Here is a 26,701-nt window from a genome sequence, read left to right as displayed (position 1 = left end):
ATGTATTTCTGATGCATTTGTGGGGAGGAAGGTGATCTCCACATCTCACTTCTCCTCCATCTTGAAGCTCCTCCCTCTATTTGGATTTAATTTGCCTGGTATCTTTCATATTTCAGTCCACCAAAGTAAATGAAGTGTTACTGTGAAATATGTTACAGCAACAACCTCGGTGTTTTTGAAAGAAAATATGCATATTTCCTATCTAGCTGGAAAGAGAAATCTCTAAAAGCAAGCCATTTCAAATTTAAGAAAACACAGTATAAATAACCCATGGTGGCTGCTATGATTTAATTTTAAAGCAAAGGTTGACAAGGAACGTACAAATCTGGATTTCTTAAAGGCAACACTGGTGTTACCATACGAAGCATGTACACACCTGTCCAATTCATCTCATGTGACATTTGGGACCATGCACTTTATAGTTAGGTTAAATAAATTAAAACCACAAGAATATGCACTTCCTGAATAAGACGTAGTTCAAAACAGATATCAGACTAACAAATGATGTAAAATATTATTATTATATACACTAACATAATACAATAATGAAACATTATTGTTAAAGACACTCCTGATGAGAAGGTATAGGGTAGTGATTAAAAGCATTAGCTTTGGAGTCATACAGACCTGTGTTCAAATTCCAGCCCTGTCACTTACTACAGTTACTTATAACTTTTGTTATTTACTGGGTTGATTTGAGCATGTTACTTAGCCTCTCTGAGTCTCAGTTTCCTGCAAAATAGATTGCAGCTTGAGATTCCTACCTCATATTTGATTGTAAGAGTTAATATAAGTAATGTGGAGACTGGCTATACTATCTGAAAAAACATCAGAAACTTGAGATGCTAAGTGCATGAATATCTCATCAGAATACCTATGGTTCCTTATTATTACTTGATTCTTCACTTTCCTGTTCATTCTTATACTAGGAAAAATTTTCTACTTCTGCTTCAAAATTTGGCTCTATGTCATAAAATACAAGGCAGCTAGTGCTGAAAAACTACATCTTACATAAATTAGACACTACCTTTGTGCTTCAGTATTCAAACAACCTTACTTATTTCCCCCACCATGAATTCCCCATACCAAAAAGATTGGTAATTCTCTTAAGCTAGTCAAGTCACACATGTAGGCACAAAGGAAATAAAAGGGTCAGTTTATGAAAAAACAATAATTATTTGGAAGGTCAAATGTGTGCTGCCTTTGGTGTAACATTAGCTCAGTCTTCTGTCAGGTTTAGGGACTGTAAGGCATTTTACTTACTTGCAGAGCCAATTGAAATTGTGCACTTGAATTGAAGAAGGACTGTGCAGAAAAGTTAACTTTAGGGAGTTAGCTCTATCAAGCTTTCTCTCACTCAGAAAATACATTTTTGTATTAAAATTTGAAAGAACCAAGGATTTTGATGTAGGAAACTGAGTTTGTCCTCTAGCACTACCACCTGTTGACTGTAACCATGAATAAGTCTCAGATTTACAGTTTACTGATCTGTAAAATGGGTTTCCTGCCTAGGTCCGCCTACCTAGTAGGTTTATACTGAGAATTAAATGAGGTTATACATATGAAGACAGCTTGCTATAGACAAATCAAGGATTTAATGATTGAAAGGACTGGGTTTAATTCTCAATTAGAAACTATTTAACTTTTTTTTTAACAAGTTCCTTAACTTTTCTCGACTTCAATTTCTCTTTCTCTACAATGGGGATAATAAAGCCTATTAGACAAGATTGTTGTGAGGATTTAATAATACCATGTGTGAAAAGCTTCAAACAAAAAATCCTGTCTGATACTTATCAGTCGGCTGTTTTGTGTATGAGGTTAGTAATAAATAGTTATTGGAGTCTTTATTTAAATTTATTTCACATAAGTTAAAATTTTCAATTAAAATAGAAGTTATCTAAATTTCTAAATTTAAATTAGAATAAGGTTAAAATAGAAAATGATCTAAATTGTGAAACAGAGAAGAATGGTTAAATGTCCATCCATCCAGAGAATATTCTACAGGCGTTACTAATATTGTATTGTCATGGAAAGATATTTGCCATACATCATCAGGGAGTGAAGAACATAAAGCAAAGTATATGGAATGATCAATTTTTTTCAATAAAAATTATTTGGAAAAAATTTTGGAAAAATATATCTAAAAAGTGTAGTGGGACTATGGGTAAGTTTTATTTTTGCTTTTGGGGTACCTGTATTATCTAATATATTACAATAGTGTCACAATCATGTACCAAAATAAAATATTAAAATGTTAAATGAAAATAATAAGCATGAAAAAACTGACCTCCTTCAGCTGAACATATGACCACAATTTGACTGAAAGGTCCATCTCCTTTATTGTTATAAACGCCAACCTTCACTTCAAAGGGAGTAAGAGGAGGGACACTTTCATCTCGATAAATGAATTTTGAAGCTTCAGAAGATGTCACCATTTTTTCCTTCCAGCCACGTGTTCCATTGGGTCGGAAAGCCACAATATAGCCAAAGCCTTCCCCATTCTGAAACTCTTCCGATACTGGCTAAAGAAGAAAAATGCAATTAAATATCAGGAAAATAATTCATCAAAACCCCCACTCTTTCCAATCTTTAAATTTTTAAAGATTATGGATAACTAGAGCAATAGAGACTCTCCAATCTTTATATTACATTGGAAGCCAACATAGAAAAATAGCTTGACAGTCACTGGAAATTTAAAAGGCTTTAAAGGTATAAGATTAAAAAATTAAATGGTATCAGTTGGTATTTAAGAAAAGCATCAGGAGTATTGAAAACTCTTGAAGTGAAACAAATTTGCTCGAACTAGTCATGTATATGAAACAAAGGTCCTTGGATTCCACACTAGAATGTAATATGCTGGGGAAAACTGTCATATGGTCTGGTGGTCGGGAAAATCTTGTCACTGGTAATGCTCTGCAGAGGGCTTTGCACAGAAAATCTCGGTGAAATTAATGTAAGACCTTTCTTCTAGTTTTTTCTCAATTACTGTTGTGCTTTACTAACATATGAAAAAATTAGTATATAGAATTTTTTCAAGAGACTTGTACTCCATGGCTTACATTTAAATTTGTTAAATGAGCATCAATTGCACACCAAAGAAAACAGTAATTGTCATTAACTAGTTAGTCAGTGGAGCAGTTACCAGACATTGCCTAGCACAATGTTTGACAAATAGACACACAATAAACCTTTGCTATATTTTCTTATTTTGAATTTTGATTTGAGAGAAAACTATGTATTGAGTGGAGGAAAAGAGACAAAGCCTATTATATCAAAGTACTATAGACTAAATGTTTATACCCCTTCCTCCCCCACAATTCATGTGATGAATTCCTAACACAATGTGATGGTACTAGGAGATGGGCTTTTGGTAGGTGACTTGGCTATGAGGGTGGAGTACTCATGAATCAGATTATTGACCTTGTAATACAGAATCTAGAGATCTGTCTTGCCCCTCTGTCACGTGAGGGCATAGTAAGAAATTGTGTTTTATGAACCAGGAAGCAGGCCCTTGCCAGATCTGAATCCACCAATGCCTTCCAGAACTAGACTTCCAGCGTCCAGAACTGTGAGAATTAAATTTCTGTTGTTTATAAGCCACTCAGTCTACAGTATTTTTGTTATAGCAGCCCCAGCTGACTAAGACATAAAACTGACAGGGAAGGCAATTCCGTTTAGAGAGGTTTGATCTCAGTGAAGGTCAGGTATTGGGAAGTTAATACCTCTGCAGAAATCAAAAACAAGGCATAAAGTTTTATTGAAGAAGAGGCATATGAACAGAAGAACAGGTCAGAGGATGTGCTCATGGAAGATTTCTTACTAGGGAAAGGAGTTTTTCTATATGTTTCTGTACATTCTATCATTGTTCTTAGAGATGGTCAGGGATTGGTTGTTTTCTCCAATAGTTATTTCCATCTCCATATTCTAACGCATTGTTCTGTTAGCTACCTAGCTATATTTGATAATAAAGTTAACATTAAAGAAGGAAAGTGGCTTTATGGAAAATAAATGTACCTCTCACACTCTTTCTCCCCTGTTCCTTTCCTTTGACAGAAGGAATTTTGGAGGTCATACAGTGAGGGACACAAAAGAATAAGGGTTTTGGATTCAAAGCCCCAATTCTACTGCTTCTCAGGAAAGTACTCAAGCTGTGCATCAGTTTCATAATTTTGTAAAACAAGGAAAATTATCCCCACTAATAGGATGGTTGTATGAGGTAAATGAAATAACCCAGTCACTACTCCAGGAAAACCTCAATGGTTTTAGCCTACGTATATGTCAAGAGTGCTATTCAATTGTGAAGTAAATAAATATCAAACTAAGCCAAATAAACATCTGAAGTAATTTGTGAGAGAATGTGTTTTAATCATTCAAACTGTATTCTGAGACAGCCTATATGACAGGACAGCACACTTTAGACTTGGTATGAAAATGAGAAAAGTTCATTTTGGAAATATTCATGTGAGTAACGCATGCTCAAAGTGTTTCTTAACCTCCTTTAAACAGAAGTTACTCAGTTACTCTATACCAAATACTGATACTCTATGTGTAACTTTCTTTTTTAAGGAATCAACAAATTCTGACATCTGAGTAGGCTTTCTTACCTCCCAGGCGATGACTAACTCGTGCCTTCTTCCACTTCTTCCTCTTACATTGGTGGGTGTTGTCTTTGGAACTGTCGTTAAAAATGGGCCAAGAGTGAGGACAATACATAGATGTACAATTTAAGTGTCCCTACACCAAGAATGCATCATAACCCTACTCTGGTTGGGTAACATCCCCAAATAAACAAATCAAAATGTGTTTGGAAGTCAAAGTGGTCTTATTAAATATTAAACAAAATGTTTGTGACAAATACCTTGCTTTCAAATATATGTGGGGGAGTTTGATATATATTTTTCATGGCCACATACTGCATTCCCAAACTAGTTCAATTGTATAAATGCTCTGTGGTTACTAAGGTCCAAATCATAATTAACACTATAGTCAAGGACATCTGCTAATGGTTAGTTAAATTTCATCCTACATGTTTTCTTCTTCCTGAGGATGTGAATCTTCTGTGATTTCAGGGCTTGCAGAGCCCCTGGAAAGTCCACAGGTTGACATTAGCCTTACTGCTTTACTAGAACTCCCAGGTGGCTCCAGTTTAAAGAAATCTTAGCAACAGTTCCATGGAGTGAGAACCTATTTAAATGAATAAACATTTTAAAAAACTGTCAAGAATGAACCTCTCTGCAAACTGCAAAATATATAGATACCTGGTGAAGCTTTTTCAAATGCAAAACTATTAAAAGAATAAATGTGTCAAAGGAATAAATTTCCCCTTCATGGCACCAAACCACAAAACATGTAGTTGAAAGGGAATATATTCAAATGAAGAACTGTTAAACAAAGAAAACTATTAAAAGAAATCTTTTTCTAGGCTATGAGCCTGCATTAGCAATTCACTTCAGCATTGCCTTTATATCCCAGCATATAGTTTTTTAAAAAATATTGATATACTCATAAACAATAAATTCACTCCCATTTATTACCTACTTGGAGTGGAAGGCTGTTAATTACTGGTAGATATTAACACAGCATTTTATATACTGGAAAAACTGATGCAGAATTTATATGCTACTAGAAAGGAAAAAAACAATTCTTCTTGGACCACGGAGGTGGAAGAGAACACTATCATTGCCTCCATTGAACTAGATGATATTTATTCACCAGGTCCAAATTTCATTTCCTTGACACTTTTCTCCGTGAACATGAGTTCTTGTCTTTCTCATGCACACGTAGAAGGATATATACAGAAGCCGTTACCAATATTTCTTTTTTCACAGTTACATACACATTAAGGATTATTCATAAGTGGAGTTCACTCTCATGAATTCCCTCAGAATTACATGGAATTGGATACCCCTTTGTCTCTCAATCAGGAAATCAAAAGGAATTCAACTAAGAAGAATGATGGTATTAGAGCAATAACAGTGAATATGCCTTAATTTATATGAAGAGCAGGCAGATGACTTAACTTGAGTTTTTTACTAGTAGTCATAAGTTATCACTGCATGTAACAATCTATGACACATCAGTCTGCCTTGACACCATGTCTCAAAACCACTGTTATAGAGTAGTAGTTTTAAATTCATTTTCTGGTGTATGGTATGAGTAAAGCACACAGGAGGAAAACTGGTTTAACTGTATGTGTAAAAGGGTAGGGCTACACATTTCCAAATATACCCTCAGTGGCTAATCTCAGAGTTCTGAATATTGTGACCATGAGTGCATGGTCAGATAAATAGTAGAAGCAAGTTAATTTGTTGATATGGTGCCACTATGGTTTCTCTTAGTACCATTTGTTTGTAAAATATAAAAAGTTATGCACACACATATGCTTCACATTCATCACTGACAATAATTAACAGGTAAATAATATTACAAGTAATATCTACCACAACCACCTACTTCATCTGTTACATTGGAATTGCTAGTTTATACCCTAAATGTAGGAATTTGAATATTTTTCTTTGAAAATACCCTCCCTATGATCATGGATTTTGTGGAAAGACTAGGCACTGAGCATCCTTTTCTATTTTATTCAGCCCTCAAACATCATCTAAAAAGAGGATGCTTGGAACCTCTAGCTTAGGGTTGGAGAGTAGGCTATAGGCTATCTTGTGAACATCTCTCTCTTGAAGCTCATTAAAGAAGTATGAGCAGAATGAAATTCAAGTGATGATTTGAGGTCAAATCTTTCTTCTGGAGCTTTGGTAGTATTGTTCCATAGTCTAATAATGTTTTTATTTTTTAAAAAGAATATTTAGAGTTTTCAAAAGTTTTAACTTTGTGAGTAAAAAAATTGAAAAGAAACTAATGAAAAATGTGGTGAAAATTTCCACTTTGAGGAACCAAGAAAGCAAAATTTAATTTGTTTCTATGTGAGTTACTTCCATATCAAATTATCCATAAATGACCTAGATTCTGTAAAATTTATTTTATCATTTGAAATTAGTCTTTGAAGTCTTCCTACTGCTACTAATTCCTTTTAAGAAGATAAAATAAATAAATGTAAATAAAGAAAATAAAATAATGTAAATAAAGATCATCCAATTTTAATGTATAATAAATGACACAAAAGAGGCACTATAGTTCATTGAGTTTTAATAGTATATGTGTATAAGCACCAACTGTTCTTTTTTAAGAAAGGCTTACTAGATATAATAGGAAATACTAACAGAAAACTTAAGGCTTTAAAGACGTGGAAATAACCTAAATGTCCATGGATCAATGAATAAAGAAAATGTGGTGTATTATACAATGGAATACTATTCAGCCATACAAAGAAGGGAACCCTGCCATTTGAGACAACATGGATGGACATCAGCGTCCTTATACTAAGTGAAATAAGCTGGACAGGGAAAGACAAATACTTTATTATCTGACTTATATGTGGAATCTAAAAATATGGAACTGGTAGGAACAGAGAACAGATTGATGATTGCCAGAGGTGGGAATGAAGGGTGGGGGAAATGGGGAAATGTGGTCAAAAGGTATGAACTTCCAGATATAAGATAAATAAGTTCTAGGGATATAATATACAACATGGTGACTATAGATAACAATACTGTTATCGTATATTTGAACGTTGCTAAGAGAGAAGATGTTAAAAGTTCTCATCACAAAGAAGAAAATGTACTTGTGTGAGGTGATGGATGTTAACTAAACTTGTGGTAATCATTTTGCAGTATATTCATTATGTTGTTCACCTTAAACTAATACAGTATTATATGTCAATTATATCTCAATAAAACTGGAAAAACAAACAAACAAACAAAAAGAAAACCTAAGTCTTTAATAGATGCAACTCAGGCATTGTGCTTTGCTGTCAGGATCACAATGTTTGAATTGGGTACTCTAATTCTAATTGGCTTAAATTTCCTAATTACATGCAGATGATCAGTGGAACCCATGCTCATTGGTTTCCTTTTCAAGTTGGTGGTTCACAGTTATTATCTCTGCAGTCAACACTGATTTTAATTATATCCTTTTATTTTTAAAACAACATATTCATGATATGTAGAGGTTTCACTTAATTGTTCAGAGCACTTCTATTGTAAAAGTTCTATAATTCTTGTTAGAAGCATAAAATTAATATAATCAAACATGTAATAAATGCTTTCATTGAGTTCAGAGAAATACATATTTACCTAAACCCAAATTTATTTTCAATATAATTATTGAAAATCTGATTTAGAATTAAGCAGCTAGATGCTTTTCTCCCTCTGTTGGCTACTGATCAATGCCATGAGCTTATTAGCTTAGAGAATCAAGTTTACATGCATGGTTAATGAGTTAAACTCTTATTCTTCAGAATTTCTTTTGAACATTAGTCTTCCATGAAGGAATAACGTGATTAATACTTTTCCAACAATCTATAAATGTCTTGCTGTTTTAGTGTCTTAACTGGCATGTTGAAATGTAGACTCTTGTCCCTTTTTATCTTATACATTTGGTTGTAAATGCTCAGAGTGACTAAAATATAGTGTACTACCTTAGTTTAAGTGTGCATGAATTTAAGCTTGAGTCTCAAAGAACTCTTCCTAAGTGTAATAGTCTGAACAAAGTCAATCACACTAAAAACATACTTTAATTAGCATTCAACTAAACAAAAGAATACAGGATGAAATCGTTTACCAATCTCTCTTTTTTTCCCTGAAAAATTTCCAAATCTATTACAGTAAATGTTTACATAGCTCATTAAATAATACAGCTTTACTAGAGACCTGGGAGCGGTCACATAATTTAGGAGCAAATCCAGCAACGGGTTTGGGCAGAGAAGTGCAAAAGAATGGAAGGAGGGAATGGAGGTTGATAATATAGTGAAGGTGGGAGTCAGGAGAGAAATTTAAAAAAAAAATTCCTACCTGAATTGAAGTATGTAACATACAAATATTTCAGTTAACTGATTATCATCTAAGCTCACTTTATAAAAAGAGTTAAAGAGCTTCCAAAATTAAAAAAAATAATACCAGTGGTGTTTCCTAAAGAGTTCAGATAATGCTGTTATTCCTATCAATAGGGTAGCTAAGGTGGTATGTGTAAGTGGTAAAAGTATTCTTCTGGGACTGAGAAAGATCTGGGCTTGAATCTCAGTTCTACCATTCTAGCTGATGGGTTGAAAATATTTCTTAACCACTTTGTCCTTTAGTTGTCTCACGGAGATAATAATAATACCTACTTTTTAAGGTTTTCATAATTATGTATCACAGTGCCTGGAACTGTAATTTATAACTATTACCTAATGTTATTATCTACTTCAAAAAGAAAATACAGTTGTCTTCTATGATAAACACTAAGTTCAGTAGGAATCTATAAACATGTGATCTTGAAATAGACTGTTATTTTGGAAATCTGGATAATACAGTTTCGACAGTACCATGGGAATTGTGCTTTCAGTTTTGGCTCAGCTTGTTTTAATTTGAAAACCTAGGCAATATATCATTTTTGATTTACAACTTTCGTTGCTAGGATATTTCAGAGAATGTAAGATTTCTCTGATATATGAACCTTCTCATAAATAGCAATAGTCAGGACCACAGGAGGTACGTATAGACAATAAAAGGTGTTTCCATTCACTCATTTTCTCTGAACTTTATTCCACAAAGAAGTAGAAGCAGAGGATAGGCATAATAATCTTTGAGCAAAATTTGTTGGAACGTGTGGTAAAATGAAGAGAAAGAAAAAGGCAAGAGGAAGAAGGGAGGGGTGGGAGGAAGATAACTTGGGAGTCATCACCTTTGGTTTAGGATTAGAATTCCAACTCTGCCACTTACTTATTAGATAACCTTGTACAAGTTTTTAACTCTCTTATTCTGTTTCTCATCTGTAAGATGGGGATAAGCCTGCTTGCTTTAGAGGGTTGATGTGAGAATTAAATGCTATAATGGAAGGCAAGGGCTTAGTATAGGGCTTGAAACATGGTTCATGATTTATGACTGGTATATGGCATTATAGGGACTAGGAAGATGGGAAAAGTCTAACTTGAGTGTCTCATATTTACTCCTGGGTTGATAACCTCTCATTACCCTTTTGTCTTTCATGCTCAAGTCTTCTACTGCTCTTCCCTCATCTTGCTATTAATCAGAAAGGGGCATGCCTAACAATTAACCATGTTTCATTTAGAAGGGCATTTGTTAAAGTTACCATCTCTGTTTGCAAAGTGTCTCTGAAACTGAAGATATATTTCTTGAATATATTTTGCAGAAAAGGCTTTCCTGGACCAAAGTGGTTTCATGATTTAAAATACTGTCTGCTGTATGAGCCATACTATTATCTTCTTTTTTCCTAATTATTGAGATTTGGTCTTAGAGGTCTGTTTCTTGCTATGATTTTTGTCTGCTCTTAATGTTACTAAGAACAATTTCTTTTATTTAATATAATTAAATTACTCATTGAGTTGAAGAAAGTTATAATGTTCATTTAATAGTATTTTCTTTTAGAGTTTCCCAATTATTTCAGTTGACTGCTTTACATTTTTTATATCATATATATTTTTTAGAAGCGTAGACTAGAAAGACCTTTAAAAACCCCACAGTTTTATGCCTTTTCTCTGTACACACCAGTGCCTGACAATAGTATGTAGATTTTTTAATTGCCCCCTATAAATAATTCTGCCTGAGTCTCATTTGGGCTGGCCTTCAAAGCTCCATTAAATGCCATTTACAAGGCCAACCCACATGCCCCTGGGAAAATTAATTCAGCCCCATCTTATAATAGTATTTTATTGTGTTCTTTCCATAACTTTTGAACTCAGTGAAGTTTCCTAAGTAATTATCATGGACAAGACTGTGAATATACAAATATGAACAAAGCAAGATCCTTTCAGAAGTAGGAAGGTAATGTACAGGGAAAGAAACTGTAGTAGGAAGTTTAATGAGTCTTTTCTGGACTTGGGATGAGACACATGTAACCTCAGATGCTAAAATGAGGTTGGCTAGACAAAACCACAGAACTACTAGGAAATAGAGAAAACCAATTTCATGACCCTTTCCCATTACCCCCCTCCAGCCATATATATAAAATTTTAGCTCAAGCAGTGTTTTGGAAGAAGGTTGTCAGCTTAGCAGATGGATGTGCTGCGGCATATCCCTCCATCCCCAGCTCTCTCTAGGAGCAAAGTGGGAGTATCATTTCCCCCTCAAGCTAAGTGACAAGAGAAGCAAAACAGCTGATGAGGAGATTACAGATGCTTACCTCTCACATCCTGGCTGGATGCTGTTGAGCTTCAGAATTATGTAAGATGGCTCAGCCCTGCACTATGCTACTAGAGCAGAGACCAAAATAGTTCTTGAGAACATATGGCATTTCTAGAGTTTGGCAGGTCAGAAATGCAAAATGATTATCATGGGCAAAGCAGACACTGTGGAAGGTAGGTTTGAATAAGCCTGTTGGTATCACAGCTAATGAAGCTGCCTACTAGGAGATAAGATAGTCTCTTAAGAAACCAATGTACTCCGAGAATGAAAGAAGCAGAATGTGGACAAATGCCATCTCCTGGAGCACTCAACATTTACGTGAGAACAACAAATTACAACACGTGAAGTCATTTTTCATTTTCTTCTTTTCTGACCTGGGAAGTGACCAGAATAGCAGTTGGAAGGTCAGGGAGGAAGTAGAAAGAAGAAAGAAAAGACAAATCATAACCCTTGAGTCAAGGCTGTGCTGGGATGGAGGGACAGAAACATGGAACTGGATATGAGATGAAAGTGTTTATTAAGTTAATATAGAATTTTGTTGTTGTTGTTACTTTTTGGGTACTAGATGTTTATTTCAGACTCTTTTGTCACCGAGGTCAATAAACAATCAAAAGGTTACACATATCTATTGTATTCCAAGACAAATCTTCACAGGAAAAAAAAAAATGTACCTATTAGAACTTACTATTTCAGCTCTACTTGGAGCTATACACATGAGATATAGATATTCAGTTTCATAACTCCCTAGTTCCAAATAGACCACTAAGTATTTAAAAAGAAAAAAAGAAATAAAAGAAGCACACACAAGCCACTAGTTATACTTGAATGGCTAATACATAGGGTAGTTTGAAAATATTGAGAATAACCTCTTCTCTATTTTATTTATTTATTTATTTAATTTTTTAAACATCTTTATTGGAGTATAATTGCTTCACAATGGTGTGTTAGTTTCTGCTTTATAACAAAGTGAAGCAGTTATACATATACATATGTTCCCATATCTCTTCCATCTTGCACCTCCCTCCCCCCCACCCTCCCATTCCCACCCCTCTAGGCGGTCACAAAGCACCGAGCTGATCTCCCTGTGCTATGCGGCTGCTTCCCACTAGCTATCTACCTTACGTTTGGTAGTGTATATATGTCCATGCCACTCTCTTACTTTGTCACAGCTTACCCTTCCCCCTCCCCATATCCTCAAGTCCATTCTCTAGTAGGCCTGTGCCTTTATTCCCGTCTTGCCCCTAGGTTCTTCATGACTCTTTATTTTTCCTCTTAGATTCCATAATATGTGATAGCATACGGTGTTTGTTTTTCTCTTTCTGACTTACTTCACTCTGTATGACAGACTCTAGGTTCATCAACCTCACTACAAATAACACAATTTCCTTTCTTTTAATGGCTGAGTAACATTCCATTGTATATATTGCCACACCTTCTTTATCCATTCATCTGTTGATGGACACTTAGGTTGCTTCCATGTCCTGGCTATTGTAAATAGAGCTGCAATGAACATTGTGGTACATGACTCTTTTTGAATTATGGTTTTCTCAGGGTATATGCCTAGTAGTGGAATTGCTGGGTCATATGGTAGTTCTATTTGTATTTTTTTAAGGAACTTCCATACTGTTCTCCATAGTGGCTGTACCAATTCACATTCCCACCAGCAGTGCAAGAGTGTTCCCTTTTCCCCACACCCTCTCCAGCATTTATGGTTTGTAGATTTTTTGAGGATGGCCATTCTGACCGGTGTGAGATGATATCTCATTGTACTTTTGACTTGCATTTCTCTAATGATTAATGATGTAGAGCATCCTTTCATGTGTTTGTTGGCAAGATGTATATATTCTTTGGAGAAGCGTCTAATTAGGTCTTCTGCCCATTTTTGGATTGGGCTGTTTGTTTTTTTGATATTGAGCTGCATGAGCTGCTTATAAATTTTGGAGAATAATCCTTTGTCAGCTGCTTTATTTGTAAATATTTTCTCCCATTCTGAGGGTTGTCTTTTGGTCTTGTTTATGGTTTCCTTTGCTGTGCAAAAGCTTTTAAGTTTCATTAGGTCCTATTTGTTTATTTTTGGTTTTATTTCCATTTCTCTAGGAGGTGGGTCAAAGAGGATCTTGCTGTGATTTATATCATAGGGTCTTCTGCCTATGTTTTCCTCTAAGAGTTTGGTAGTGTCTGGCATTACATTTATGTCTTTAATCCATTTTGAGTTTATTTTTGTGTATGGTGTTAGGAAGTGTCTTAATTTCATACTTTTACATATACCTGTCCAGTTTTTCCCGCACCACTTATTAAAGTGGCTGTCTTTTCTCAAGTGTATATTCTTGCCACCTTTATCAATGATAAGGTGACCATAGGTGCATGGGTTTATCTGTGGGCTTTCTATCCAGTTCCATTGATCTATACTTCTGTTTTTATGCCAGTACCAAACTGTCTTGATTACTGCAGTTTTGTAGTATAGTCTGTAGTCAGGGAGCCTGATTTCTCCTGCTCCATTTTTCTTTCTCAAGATTGTTTTGGCTATTTGGGATCTTGTGCATTTCCATACAAATTGTGAAATTTTTTGTCCTAGTTCTGTGAAAAATGCCAGTGGTAGTTTGATAGGGATTGCATTGAATCTGTAGATTGCTTTGGGTAGTAGAGTCATTTTCACAATGTTGATTCTTCCAATCCAAGAACATGGTATATCTCTCCATCTATTTGTATCATCTTTAATTTCTTTCATCATTGTCTTATAATTTTCTGCATACAGCTCTTTTTTCTCCTTACATAGGTTTATTCCTAGATATTTTATTATTTTTGTTGCAATGGTAAATGGGAGTGTTTTCTTAATTTCACTTTCAGATTTTTCATCATTAGTATATAGGAATGCCAGAGATTTCTGTGCACTAATTTTTTATGCTGCAACTTTACCAAATTCATTGATTAGCTCTAGTAGTTTCCTGGTAGCATCTTTAGGATTCTCTATGTATAGTATCATGTCATCTGCAAACAGTGACAGCTTTACTTCTTCTTTTCCAATTTGGATTCCTTTTATTTCTTTTTCTTCTCTGATTGCTGTTGTTAAAACTTCCAAAACTATGTTGAATGACAGTGGTGAGAGTGAGTAACCTTGTCTTATTCCTGATCTTAGAGAAAATGGTTTCAGTTTTTCACCATTGAGAATGATGTTGGCTATGGGTTTGTCATGATATATGGCCTTTATTATGTTGAGAAAAGTTCCCTCTATGCCTACTTTCTGCAGGATTTTTATCATAAATGGTGTTGAATTTTGTCGAAATCTTTCTCTGCATTGATGGAGATGATCATATGGATTTTCTCCTTCAATTTTTTAATACGGTATATCATATTGATTGATTTACATATATTGAAGAATTCTTGCATTCCTGGGATAAACCCCACTTGATCATGGTGTATGATCCTTTATTGTGCTGTTGGATTCTGTTTGCTAGTATTTTGTTGAGGATTTTTGAATCTGTGTTCATCAGTGATATTGGCCTGTAGTTTTCTTTCTTTGTGATATCTTTGTCTGGTTTTGGTATCAGGGTGATTGTGGCCTCGTAGAATGAGTTTGGAAGTGTTCCTCCCTCTGCTATATTTTGGAAGAGTTTTAGAAGGATAGATGTTAGCTCTTCTCTAAATGTTCGATAGAATTCGCCTGTGAAGCCATCTGGTCTTGAGCTCTTGTTTGTTGGAAGATTGTAATCACAGTTTCAATTTCAGTGCTTTTGATTGGTCTGTTCATATTTTCTATTTCTTCCTGGTTCAGTCTCAGAAGGTTGTGCATTTCTAAGAATTTGCCCATTTTTTCCAGGTTGTCCATTTTATTGGCATAGAGTTGCTTGTAGTAATCTCGCATGCTCTTTTGTATTTCTGCAGTGTCAGTTGTTTCTTCTCCTTTTTTATTTCTAATTCTATTGATTTGAGTCTTCCCCCTTCTTTTCTTGATGGGTCTGGCTAATGGTGTATCAGTTTTGTTTATCTTCTCAAATAACCAGCTTTTAGCTTTATTGATCTTTGCTATCACTTCCTTCATTTCTTTTACATTTATTTCTGATCTGATCTTTATGATTTCTTTCCTTCTGCTAACTTTGGGTTTTTTTTGTTCTTCTTTCTCTAATTGCTTTAAGTGTATGGTTAGGTTGTTTATTTGAGATGTTTCTTGTTTCTTAAGGTAGGATTGTATTGCTATAAACTTCCCGCTTAGAACTGCTTTTGTTGCATCCCATAGGTTTTGGGTTTTAGTGTTTTCATTGTCATTTGTTTCTAGGTATTTTTTGATTTCCTCTTTGAGTTCTTCAGTGATCCCTTGGTTATTTAGTATTGTAGTGATTAGCCTCTGTGTGTTTGTATTTTTTACAGATTTTTTCCTTTTATGACATCTAGTCTCATAGCATTGTGGTCAGAAAAGATACTTGATACAATTTTAATTTTCTTATATTTACCGAGGCTGATTTGTGACCCAGGATATGATCTGACATGGAGAATGTGTCATGAGCACTTCAGAAGAAAGTGTATTCTGTTTTTTTTGGATGGAATGTCCTATAAATATCAATTAATTCCATCTTGTTTAATGTATAATTTAAAGCTTGTGTTTCCTTAGTTATTTTCATTTTGGATGATCTGTCCATTGGTGACTGTGGGGTGTTAAAGTTCCCTACTATGAATGTGTTACTGTCGATTTCCCCTTTTATGGCTGTTAGTATTTGCCTTATGTATTGAGGTGCTCCTATGTTGTATGCGTAAATATTTACAATTGTTATATCTTCTTGGATCAATCCCTTGACCATTATGTAGTGTCCTTCTTTGTCCCTTGTAATACTCTTTATTTTAAAGTTTATTGCGTCTGATATGAGAATTGCTATTCCAGCTTCCTTTTGATTTCCATTTGCATGGAATATCTTTTTCCATCCCCTCACTTTCAGTCTGTATGTGTACCTAGGTCTGAAGTGGGTCTCTTGTAGGCAGCATATATATGGGTCTTGTTTTTGTATCCATTCAGCCAGTTTATGTCTTTTGGTTGGAGCATTTAATCCATTTACATTTAAGGTAATTATCGATATGTATGTTCCTATTCCCGTTTTCATAATTCTTTTGGATTAGTTATCATAGGTCTTTTTCTTGTCTTGTGTTTCCTGCCTAAAGAAGTTCCTTTAGCATTTGTTGTAAAGCTGGTTTGGTGGTGCTGTATTCTCTTAGCTTTTGCTTTTCTGTAAAGGTTTTAATTTCTGCATCAAATCTGAATGAGATCCTTGCTGGATAAAGTAATCCTGGTTGTAGGTTTTTCTCCTTCAACACTTTAAATATGTCCTGCCACTTCCTTCTGGCTTGCAGAGTTTCTGCTGAAGGATCATCTGTTAACCTTATGGGGATTACCTTGTGTGTTATTTGCTGTTTTTCCCTTGCTGCTTTTAATATTTTTTCTTTGTATTTAATTTTTGATAGTTTGATTAATATGTGTCTTGGAGTACTGCTCCTTGGATTTATCCTCTATGGGACTCTCTTTGCTTCCTAGGCTTGATTAACTAGTTCCTTTCCCATATTAGGGAAGTTTTCAACTATAATCTCTTCAAATAGTTTCTCAGTCCCTTTCTTTATCTCTTCTTCTTCTGGGACCCCTATAATTCGAATGTTGGTGTGTTTAATGCTGTCCCAGAAGTCTCTGAGACTGTCCTCAGTTCTTTTCATTCTTTTTTGTTTATTCTGCTCTGCAGTAGCTATTTCAGTATTTTATCTGCCATGGCACTTATCCATTCTTCTGCCTCAGTTATTCTGCTATTGATCCCTTCTAGGGAATTTTTAATTTCATTTATTGTGCTGTTCATCAGTGTTTGTTTGCTCTTTAGTTCTTCTAGGTCCTTGTTAAATGTTTCTTGTATTTTCTCTATTCTATTTCCAGGATTTTGGATCATCTTTACTATCTTTACTCTGAATTCTATTTTAGGTAGACTGCCTATTTCCTTTTCATTTGTTAGGTCTGGTGGGTTTTTACTTTGCTCCTTCATCTGCTGTGTGTTTTTCTGTCTTCTCATTTTGCTTAACTTACTGTGTTTGGAGTCTCCTTTTCGCAGGCTGCAGGTCCGTAGCTCCTGTTGTTTCTGGTATCTGTCCCCAGTGGCTAAGGTTGGTTTAGTGTGTTGTGTAGGCCTCCTGGTGGAGGGGACTAGTGCCTGTGTTCTGGTGGATGAGGCTGGATCTTGTCTTTCTAGTTGGCAGGACTGTATCTGGTGGTGTTTTTTGGGGTGTCTGTGGCCTTATTATGATTTTAGGCAGCCTCTCTGCTAATGGATGGGGTTGTGTTCCTGTTTTGCTAGTTGTTTGGCATAGGGTGTCCTGTACTGTAGCTTGCTGGTCGTTGAGTGAAGCTGGGTCTTGGCATTGAGATGGAGATCTCTGGGAGATTTTTGCCGTTTGATATTACATGGAGCTGGGAGGTCTGTTGTGGACCAGTGTCCTGAAGTTGGCTCACCCACCTCAGAGGCACAGCCCTGACACCTGGCTGGAGCACCAAGAGCCTTTCATTCCACATTCCACATGGCTCAGAATAAAAGGGAGAAAAAATAGAAAGAAAGAAAGATGATTAAATAAAATAAAATAAAGTAAAATAAAATAAAGTTATTAAAATAAAAAAAATAATTATTAAGAAAAAAGTTTGAAAAGTAAAAAAAAAAAGAAAAGAAAAGAAAAAAAAAATCCAAAAACGGACAGACAGAGCCCTAAGACAAATGGTAAAATCAAACCTATACAGAGAAAATCACACACAGAAGCATATACATACACACTCACAAAAAGAGAAAAAGGGAAAAAAAGTATATATCTTGCCACCAAAGTCCACCTCCTCAATTTGGGATGATTCGTTGTCTATTCAGATATTCCACAGATGCAGGTACATCACGTTGATTGTGAAGATTTAATCCGCTGCTCCTGAGGCTGCTGGGAGAGATTTCGTTTTCTCTTCTTTGTTCGCACAGCTTCCGGGGCTCAGCTTTGGATTTGGCCCCGCCTCTGCGTGTAGGTCGCTTGAGGGCGCCTCTGTCCTTCGCTCAGACAGGACGGGATTAAAGTAGCAGCTCATTCGGGGACTCTGGCTCACTCAGGCCGGAGGGAGGGAGGGGCACGGGTGCGGGGTAAGCCTGCGGCGGCAGAGGCCAGTATGACATGGCTACAGCCTGAGGTGCGGTGTGTGTTCTCCCAGGGAAGTTGTGCCTTCATCATGGGATCCTGGCAGTGGCGGGCTGCACAGGTTCCCAGGAGGGGAGGTGGGGATAGTGACCTGTGCTCGCACACAGGCTTCTTGGTGGCTGCAGCAGCAGTCTCAGCTCCCGTCTCTGGAGCTCCTTTAAGCGGCGCTCTTAATTCCCTCTCCTCGGGCACCAGGAAACAAAGAGGGAAGAAAAAGTCTCTTGTCTCTTTGGCAGGTCCAGACTTTTTCCCGGACTCCCTCCCGGCTGGCTATGGCGCACTAACCCCTTCAGGCTGTGTTCATGCAGCCAACCCCAGTTCTCTCCCTGCGATCCGACTGAAGCCTGAGCCTCAGTTCCCAGCCCTGCCCGCCCCGGCGGATGAGTAGACAAGCTTCTCGGGCTGGTGATTGCCGGTCGGCACCGATCCTCTGTGCGGGAATGTCTCCGCTCCGCCCTCCACCCCCCTTGTTGCTGCGCTCTCCTCCGTGGCTCCGAAGCTTCCCCCCTCAGCCACCCGCAGTCTCCGCCCGGGGGGGCTTCCTAGTGTGTGGAAACCTTTCCTCCTTCACAGCTCCCTCCCACTGGTGCAGGTCCTGTCCCTATTCTTTTGTCCCTGTGTTTTCTTTTTTCTTTTGCCCTACTCAGGTACATGGGGAGTTTCTTGCCTTTTGGGAAGTCTGAGGTCTTCTGCCAGCGTTCAGTAGGTGTTCTGTAGGAGCTGTTCCACATGTAGATGTATTTCTGATGTATTTGTGTAGAGGAAGGTGATCTCCACGTCTTACTCTTCCGTCATCTTGAAGCTCCTCCCCAGTATAGAATTTTTTAATAGTTGAAAATGAGACTGTCCTAGTACCTAAAAGAGCCTTGGATATAGTTGAGGCTGAAGCCAGAGATGAGATGGAACATATTGGAGAACAATGGTGGGAGAAGAATTAAACTCTTATGTTTAAACTCTATGTATTTCAGTCTGCTCAGTAAACCAGTTACCTAACTGTAACATAATATAGTACAGAAAGTGCTAAGGCTAGGAAAGATTTTCATCTGATTGTTTACCTGATAGTCATATTTATCTGGTTGACCATTAATCTCTTAAATGTAGAAAAGTTTTTCCTTGTGTCACAAAAAATATGTGACATTTTCCATTTCAAAGTCCAAAGGGAATGACAGGACAGACTACAATGCACTAAGAAACTAGAAAGTTATTGAATATGCAACAATGTGTTTAAGCAAAGTCTTTCATTTGACACTTCTTCTTCTCTGCTCCTTTTGTGTTATCTATGTTATAAGAACCAAAGAAAATGGCTATGTGTTGTGACAATATGATCCACTTATGGATGAGGGTGGCTAGACAAGAAAAGCAGCATGGAGAGCCCAGACATGGAGGTGGAGAAGGGAGATGTAGAGGGGAACATGGTGCTCTGTACTGTGCACCACACTCTGAAGGGCTCTCTTGACTCCCCAACCATTCAGGTGGGTTGAGGGGCCAGGATGGATGACACACAGTCTGCTGTGGAGACTTCTCAACAGGACAGTGTCTTGGAGGCAACTGCAAGCCAAGAGACTGAATGGCTCTTACTATGTTGACAAACATACATTTAACCTGAAAATGTTTCCTCTATACGAAAATAGCAACATGCATAATTACTTTCGTTTAAATTTATATTTAATAAAGTAATAACTCATTTAAATTCATGATAATAATAATAATAAATGGCTAATGTTAAGCACTTACCATGTGCCAAACTCTTTACCTTCATTATCTTATTTAACACAATAATCCAAAGGAGTAGGTTGCTATATGATCTCCATTTTACAAGTGAAAAAATTGAGCCTTGAACAGTGCATATCGCTTACCTATGTTTATTGCTAGTAAGTGGCAGAGAGGAACATTAATCCAGACCTGCATAACTCTGAACCTCAAACTCTTAATTACAGGTATTAGGTAGCACCTTCTTTTATCTCTCTCTATCAGTTCATCATAATTTGGAATAAAAAACTGCAGGTATTGAGATTTAAACCAAGAGCTTTAATAATAATAGAAATTTTATAGAACAGAAAAGACCAAACCTTTCTAAACTATAGATTACATAGTTAATGGTATCTTCTCTCCTTTTCATTTATCTTTCATCAGTTAGTGTTATAAATATGTAACACAGAATATTAAAGTTCAGTTAAATGAGAGAATTAATTAAATGAGAGAATTTTTCTTGCTAAATTCATATTTACATATTTTATTATTTCTACCAGAGTGTTTATTTCAAAATTCATTTCCTAAAATGTGATTTTTCTCTCTTGAGTGTCATCTTTTTAAATGGTAGAGAAAGCATTCCCAGTATTCAACACAAACTTATATACTGGTTTGAAGATAGTAACACATTTCCACATTTGCAAATTTCTTTCTCTCTCTCTCTGTAGCTAACAAACTCACTAAAACTTGTAAGAAAATTGAACTATAAATAAATAAATATAAACATACATTAAAGTGCAAACATATACAGGTATCCCTTGCTTTTCAAAAGTTTGCTTTATACCACTTTGTTTTTTTACAAAAGACTTACATTAGTACCTATTTTCACAAACTGAAAAAAATCTGAATAGATTTTCACTTTTATGAAAAAGGTGAAAAATGAAAATTGGTTCTTCACTTTATGCCATTTTGGCTTACAAGTTTTCTTAGGAATGCTTTCCTTTTAGATAGCTGGGGAAATCTGTATTTGTACCACGATTTTGACATCCTAAAAATAATAAGTTGACTAAACCAATTTATCTTATATTTATTGCTTATGAAGAATATTTTGATGACCATAAAATTCAAAATATACCCTACAGTATATTGCAAAGAAAAATTAACCGTTTTTGGTGTGTGGGCAAGAAACAATCTAAGGTAAAAATGCTTTACTAAAACTGCTTTGGGATTTAGAATATTCTAGTAAAGAGGAGAATTTTAAAGGGACATAAAACTTTTGATTCAATATCCTGAGTGTGAGACCTTTTCTCTTCCAGGCAGCTCCATTGGTTTTCAAAGATTACTTGGCCCATTAGAACAGCATCATCTTTTAAAATGCAGGACATGTACTTAATAGAGGCAGAGTGCATCACTTGAGAGGATGTCTCAGGATGTTAGTGTCCCTTTTAATCTGTGCTGCCTGACAAAACAGGCACAAAACTCAACCCTTGGTTCAACACCATTAGCAGCTTTAGCCCTGTGTGGTACCAAAGCACAAGAAGCATAAAGTATGCAGTACAGCCTTCCTCAACTCACTTTCAAAAAAGAGTATTTCATGTATTTTTCATGCTATTTCTCTTCTCTTCCATAAGATTTTAATGGACTAAAGTATGTCATGTGTATAGAACTCATGATAAAATGGAGAGACAGGCGCTATATGATTGAAGTAGCTTCAGAAATAGACAAGGGACAAATCTTTTAAAATGCATTATCTGAATACGATTTAACTTGAAAAGTGAAAGTGTTGTTGTTATTTTTAATAGCACAAAGAGATTTGTACTACAGAAAGTCTAAAATGATTATTCACCCCAAACGGATTATTTATTTTGAAATGAATATTTATAGAGAACATCTGAATTAGGCAGTAATCTTTGCCTTTGTTTAAACACAATTAACAATATGCAAATTAAGGCAGTGTTTTTTAGAAAATATGTGAGCCTAAGTATTAATATTGGCAGTCATTTCAATATCTGCACAGTGAGTACATAAAATGAGGAACAACTAACCTGTTATGCCCTTAATTAATGAACACCTGTACACAATGAAAGCTGATTTCACGAATGCATGGAAATCCAACCTAGCAATTAATGTTCAATTAAAAATTCACACTATTGAAAAAGTAGCAGAAAAAAAACAACTTGTGATAGGCAAATCACAAAAGCAGAAAAGTTGGATTTTTCTGTGAATGAATCTTTTCCAACATATTTAGACTAGTTGTTCTTTTCTTGGTTGCTTAATTTTTATATGAAAAGAATTTGAACATATTTTTAATGATTATTCACATTTTATGCAATAAGTTGATCATTTGGGATTCTTTTCTTTTCCTTCTTTCTCTTTTTAAGAACCAGACTGAGTGTGTTTTAGAGAAAGAACCAACTCTTTTGATAATTTATTTTAATTATTATAAGCTTTGTTCGATTTCTAAGAAGTCACAAATCACATTTTTGGTCCAATTCTATAACTATGATACAAACTGTACAATACACAGTTCATTCTTAAACTTCTATGTACATGTGTCTCTGACCTGGGTCCTGATGTGGATAGCAGCATATAAAGGAAAGAAAAGGAATATTCCTTTTTAATCTTTCAACAAAGACATATGGAGTACCAGTGCCAGACATTGTTCTAGGTATTGAAGATAAAACAGTGAACAAATAAGACAAAATTTTCATCCTTAGTGTACTTACGTTGTAATGATTATTGAGATTCCTGTTACCATTGAGTGTAAAGACATTAATTTGTATTTCTCCTTCTCATATCTGTAATCGACCCCCCTCTTCATTTCTCTGTTGTTTTAATCTTTCTTATCAACATTATTGATATTTGTGTTTGCCTAAGCTAGTGCCTTACTAAATACTTTTTATATACAATTTTATAGGGACATACAGATAAATCTCAATAAGACTTTGTCCAAAGTAATCAAAACTCTACTAACAATTTTTCTTTATTCTGCTTCTTCCAGATGATGGACAAGTTATCTTAACATTTGTTTTTAAATAAAGCTGTTAATTTTCCTTGTGTGGTCTTTAGAAAGATTCTATCAGAGATACTTCATTCTAAAAGGCCAGAAGAATACTGTTTTTTTTTTCTGAGTTAGGAAGCAGTTATTTTACACATAGACATCAAGATGGCAGTAGGTCAAGTTAAGACTATGTTTGTCTTTACCAAGTGTAATTTATACCAGCTCAGACGGTGAAGGGCAACATAAAGAGTTTAAGGAAGTACCCTATAATTAGAGGTAACTGTTATCACTGGTGAAAAAGAGGGTGAGCTAATCTATTCCGAATTTTATAGGTCTGCTGTATTGAATGAGTATATAATTAGAAGAAGAAACTAACTGCTTCAGTTTCATGGTAACTTGATGCAGGCAAGGTTTGGGAGGAAATTGAAGCACCTAGACCTGTACTTGTAGAAACAAGGAAAGAATGTTCTGAAAACAGATAAAATGAAAGAATTATTTTGAAGGAAAATATTTTATGATGTCTAGGTAAATGAATCAGGAAAAAATATACTAAAGCAAGCATTAGTGGTTAATTCAACTTGCTTTAAAAGTGATTAGGGACATACCAAATAGAATGCTGACTCCCCAATATTCTTACCTGCTTCATTTGTGCGGATCATTCGAGATGGGGTGCTTGGATCTCCAGTCCCAATTGGATTGGTGGCCACCACTCTGAATTCATATTCCACCCAGGGGTTCAGGTCCACTGCCATGGCTGATTCCATGTCCCCTGTTATGATTTCTGGGACTGTGGAGAGGAAGTAGATTTCATGCCATTAAGTGAACTGGAAATGCTTATAGATCGTGATCAAAGATATCACAGGCACTGACATAATTGGCAGGCTGCTGCGTACATCCTTATAACACATGGTCATGTGTCACCTCCCATCTCATTAGTAAAATGAAAATCAGTCTTCAGAAGTAAGCACTTGCACATGTCAGTTTGTTGTAGTTAGAATTCTTTCATCTCATATTTACACATAGATTGACATAACATAACTTGCCATGATCATTTTGTCAACCCCTCAGCCCCAGATAAGACACCAACTAGTGCTCTAATTTAAGCAAATAGTTCTCATATTTCTAGAGAAATTTCTTGAGCAGTTTTCTCCTCACAGTTCTGGCAAACATGCTTAGCCACTTGGCAGTTCCAAGCAGCAGAGTAAGAATATATTTCTCTAATTTAAAAACTCCAGTTTGTGGTTTCAAAGTGGAAGCTCTGAACTCTCCTTGGAGTGATTTTTGCACTACATTTAGATTTTATTAAAACATAAAATTGTGTGTCAATATAATTACCACATAGTAAAGTATTTTTTACATAGCATTTATGCTCTATTTGACTGCTTTTCTTGTTCACTCATCTCTGCTGTGTAGGAAACATTTCTGGAAGAACATTTGTTATAGAAGTGAAAAGGGGGAAAGTAGAAAACCTCCCTTATGAAGTTCAATCATTTTCTGGGTTTATATCAGCCCTGGATTTCTGTTTAAACATGGCAGGGCAGTGGCAGGGGGGAACTCTTGATCTGATGACTTGATGGACTTTTACTGTGACAAGGTGTAATTAATTAAATGCATCTTGGATTTCCCATAAAAATCTCTTTTGAAATGTAACAGTAGAATATTACCAGATAATTAGTTCCATGAAAGGTGAATGATCAGCGCATAGGCAGTGTGGGCTGACTGACAAATCTCACAGCCCTACAGAGCTGACTTTTTAAAGCAATGAAATGAAGATATGAAAAAAGTCTGTTCCCTTTTGCTGCACTGGCAAATGAGCGACATGTTTGGAGTCTAAGAGGTAGGGGATAAAGGCCACTGTTGGTAGAATACTGAGCTGTGTATGCCAAACATAAAGGTGGGAAGAAGAGATACCAAGACACTCAGCTCTCCCTAGACCCCAACATACACTGTTTCACCAATACTTGCCTTGGGTCCCTCAGGACTTACTGTTTCATTGACTTCTGTTTATGTCAGTCATTTCAAGCAACTCCAGACAGATAGGTCGTGCCTCATCCGTTTTATTCTAATCCCCATAGAACTCTGCACATTTCCTCTTTCTGTCTCAGTTGTCATCCTTCCCTACTGTTTAAAATTCTTTTATTAGGGCCTTTGGAATTCATAATCCGTCATTAGCAAAATTGCCATATACTCATTCTTCTTTCTGAACATTCTTACAACTTTTAACTACAGTAGAAACATGAATCCACTCTAAGGCAACTTTATGCCTCTCAAGGGGTGGCCCTCTTAAGATATTGTAAAGAAGAGGTCAGTCCATCTCAGTTGTGTCTCTCTCCTCCCCACCTCCCCCACAAATGTCTCTAAAGCAAGCATGCAGGTATTTTTCCCACTTAAAAACAAATCAAAACAAAATTGTCTCAAAATTTTCTCTCCTTCCAGCCTTCACTCAGTCTCTATGTTTCTTTTATAGCAAAACTTCTCGAGAGTTATTTGTGCCTTATTTGCTATCTCCAATTATTCTCTTTCTATTCACTCTTGAACCCACTCCAATCAAGCTCTTAACCTCCAGCATTCCACTATAACTGCTCCTGTAAAGATCACCAATGGTCTCTATTGCTAAAACTGTATGGTTGGGTCTCTGTTCCTTAGACTGTTTGTTCTAACATCATGCTATTACACAGTTGATCATGCTCTTCTCTTTGAAATACTTTTCAAAACTTCTGTTTTTCTCCCTTCTGATTATGCCTTATCAGTCTCCGTTGCTAGTTTCTTTTCTTCTTCCAGGTGCACCACAGATCTACTAACTCCCTTTTTTTTTTTAACTCCATGGTGATCTTATCTAGTCTCATGATTTTAAATACCTTCTGTATGCTGATGACGCCAATATTTTCAGCCATGAACTTCCTCCCTAGACTCCAAATTCACATGTCCTATGACCTATTGAACATTTCTATTTAGATGGGATTCTTAACCTTAATTTCCCCCACCTACTTCTGCAGTATTCCTTACTCAGTGAATGACAATTTCTGTATCCAAAATTTGGGGGTCATCCTGGATTTCTTTCTTTTTCCCCTGCACCACTCCAACTCATAAGCAAATTATGACATCTCTGACTTCAAAGTGTTTTGATTTCTCCACTTCCCTTTGCAGCAAAACTTCTTAAAAGAGTTGTCTGCATTAACTTTTCTCCATTTTCTCTTAAACCAATTCTTGTGAGACTTTAGTCCTTACTATTTTACTAGAACTTCTAGTGTCAAGATCACGAATTACTTCTATGTTGCTTAAATCAATGATCAATTCTCATTCCTCATCATACTTTCCAAGTCAGCAGCATTTGACCCAGCTGACTACTTTCTCTTTCTTGATAGATTTTACTCTTTTTTTCTGTCAGGCTATCACATTCTTTTTTTTTTTTTTTTTTTTTTTAACAAATGGTTGCTTCCCCTCTGTATCCTTTGGATGGCTCCTTTTCCACAACTTCTTTCTATTCGATACTTGAGGGCTTAGTTTTCATACTCCTTTCTTCTTTATTTTATGCTTATATCCTTGGAGATGGCATGCAGTTTTATGGTATTAAATGAAATTT

The 26,701-nt window shown here is 35.9% G+C and overlaps 1 protein-coding gene across 3 annotated transcripts in view; it reads right to left on the bottom strand.

Moving 5' to 3' along the window:
- The window catches only part of CNTN5 (contactin 5), a gene marked incomplete at its 3' end in the record, with an annotated part of 796,845 nt that overhangs the window by 47,996 nt on the left and 722,148 nt on the right, over nucleotides 1–26,701 (bottom strand). For all 3 annotated transcript variants that reach the window (XM_079928800.1, XM_079928801.1, XM_079928802.1), the window contains 3 exons: nucleotides 23,756–23,905; nucleotides 4,605–4,675; nucleotides 2,288–2,522 (listed from right to left, as the gene is read on the bottom strand). In XM_079928800.1, the coding sequence (XP_079784926.1) occupies nucleotides 2,288–2,522; nucleotides 4,605–4,675; nucleotides 23,756–23,905 (456 nt within the window). The remainder of the gene's footprint in view (nucleotides 1–2,287; nucleotides 2,523–4,604; nucleotides 4,676–23,755; nucleotides 23,906–26,701) is intronic.

This window comes from Stenella coeruleoalba, assembly GCF_951394435.1.
Source record: "Stenella coeruleoalba genome assembly, chromosome: 8".
NCBI lineage: Eukaryota > Metazoa > Chordata > Mammalia > Artiodactyla > Delphinidae > Stenella > Stenella coeruleoalba.
The sequence above is the reverse complement of the archived record's forward strand: the minus strand, read 5'-3'. Positions and strand labels throughout refer to the sequence as shown.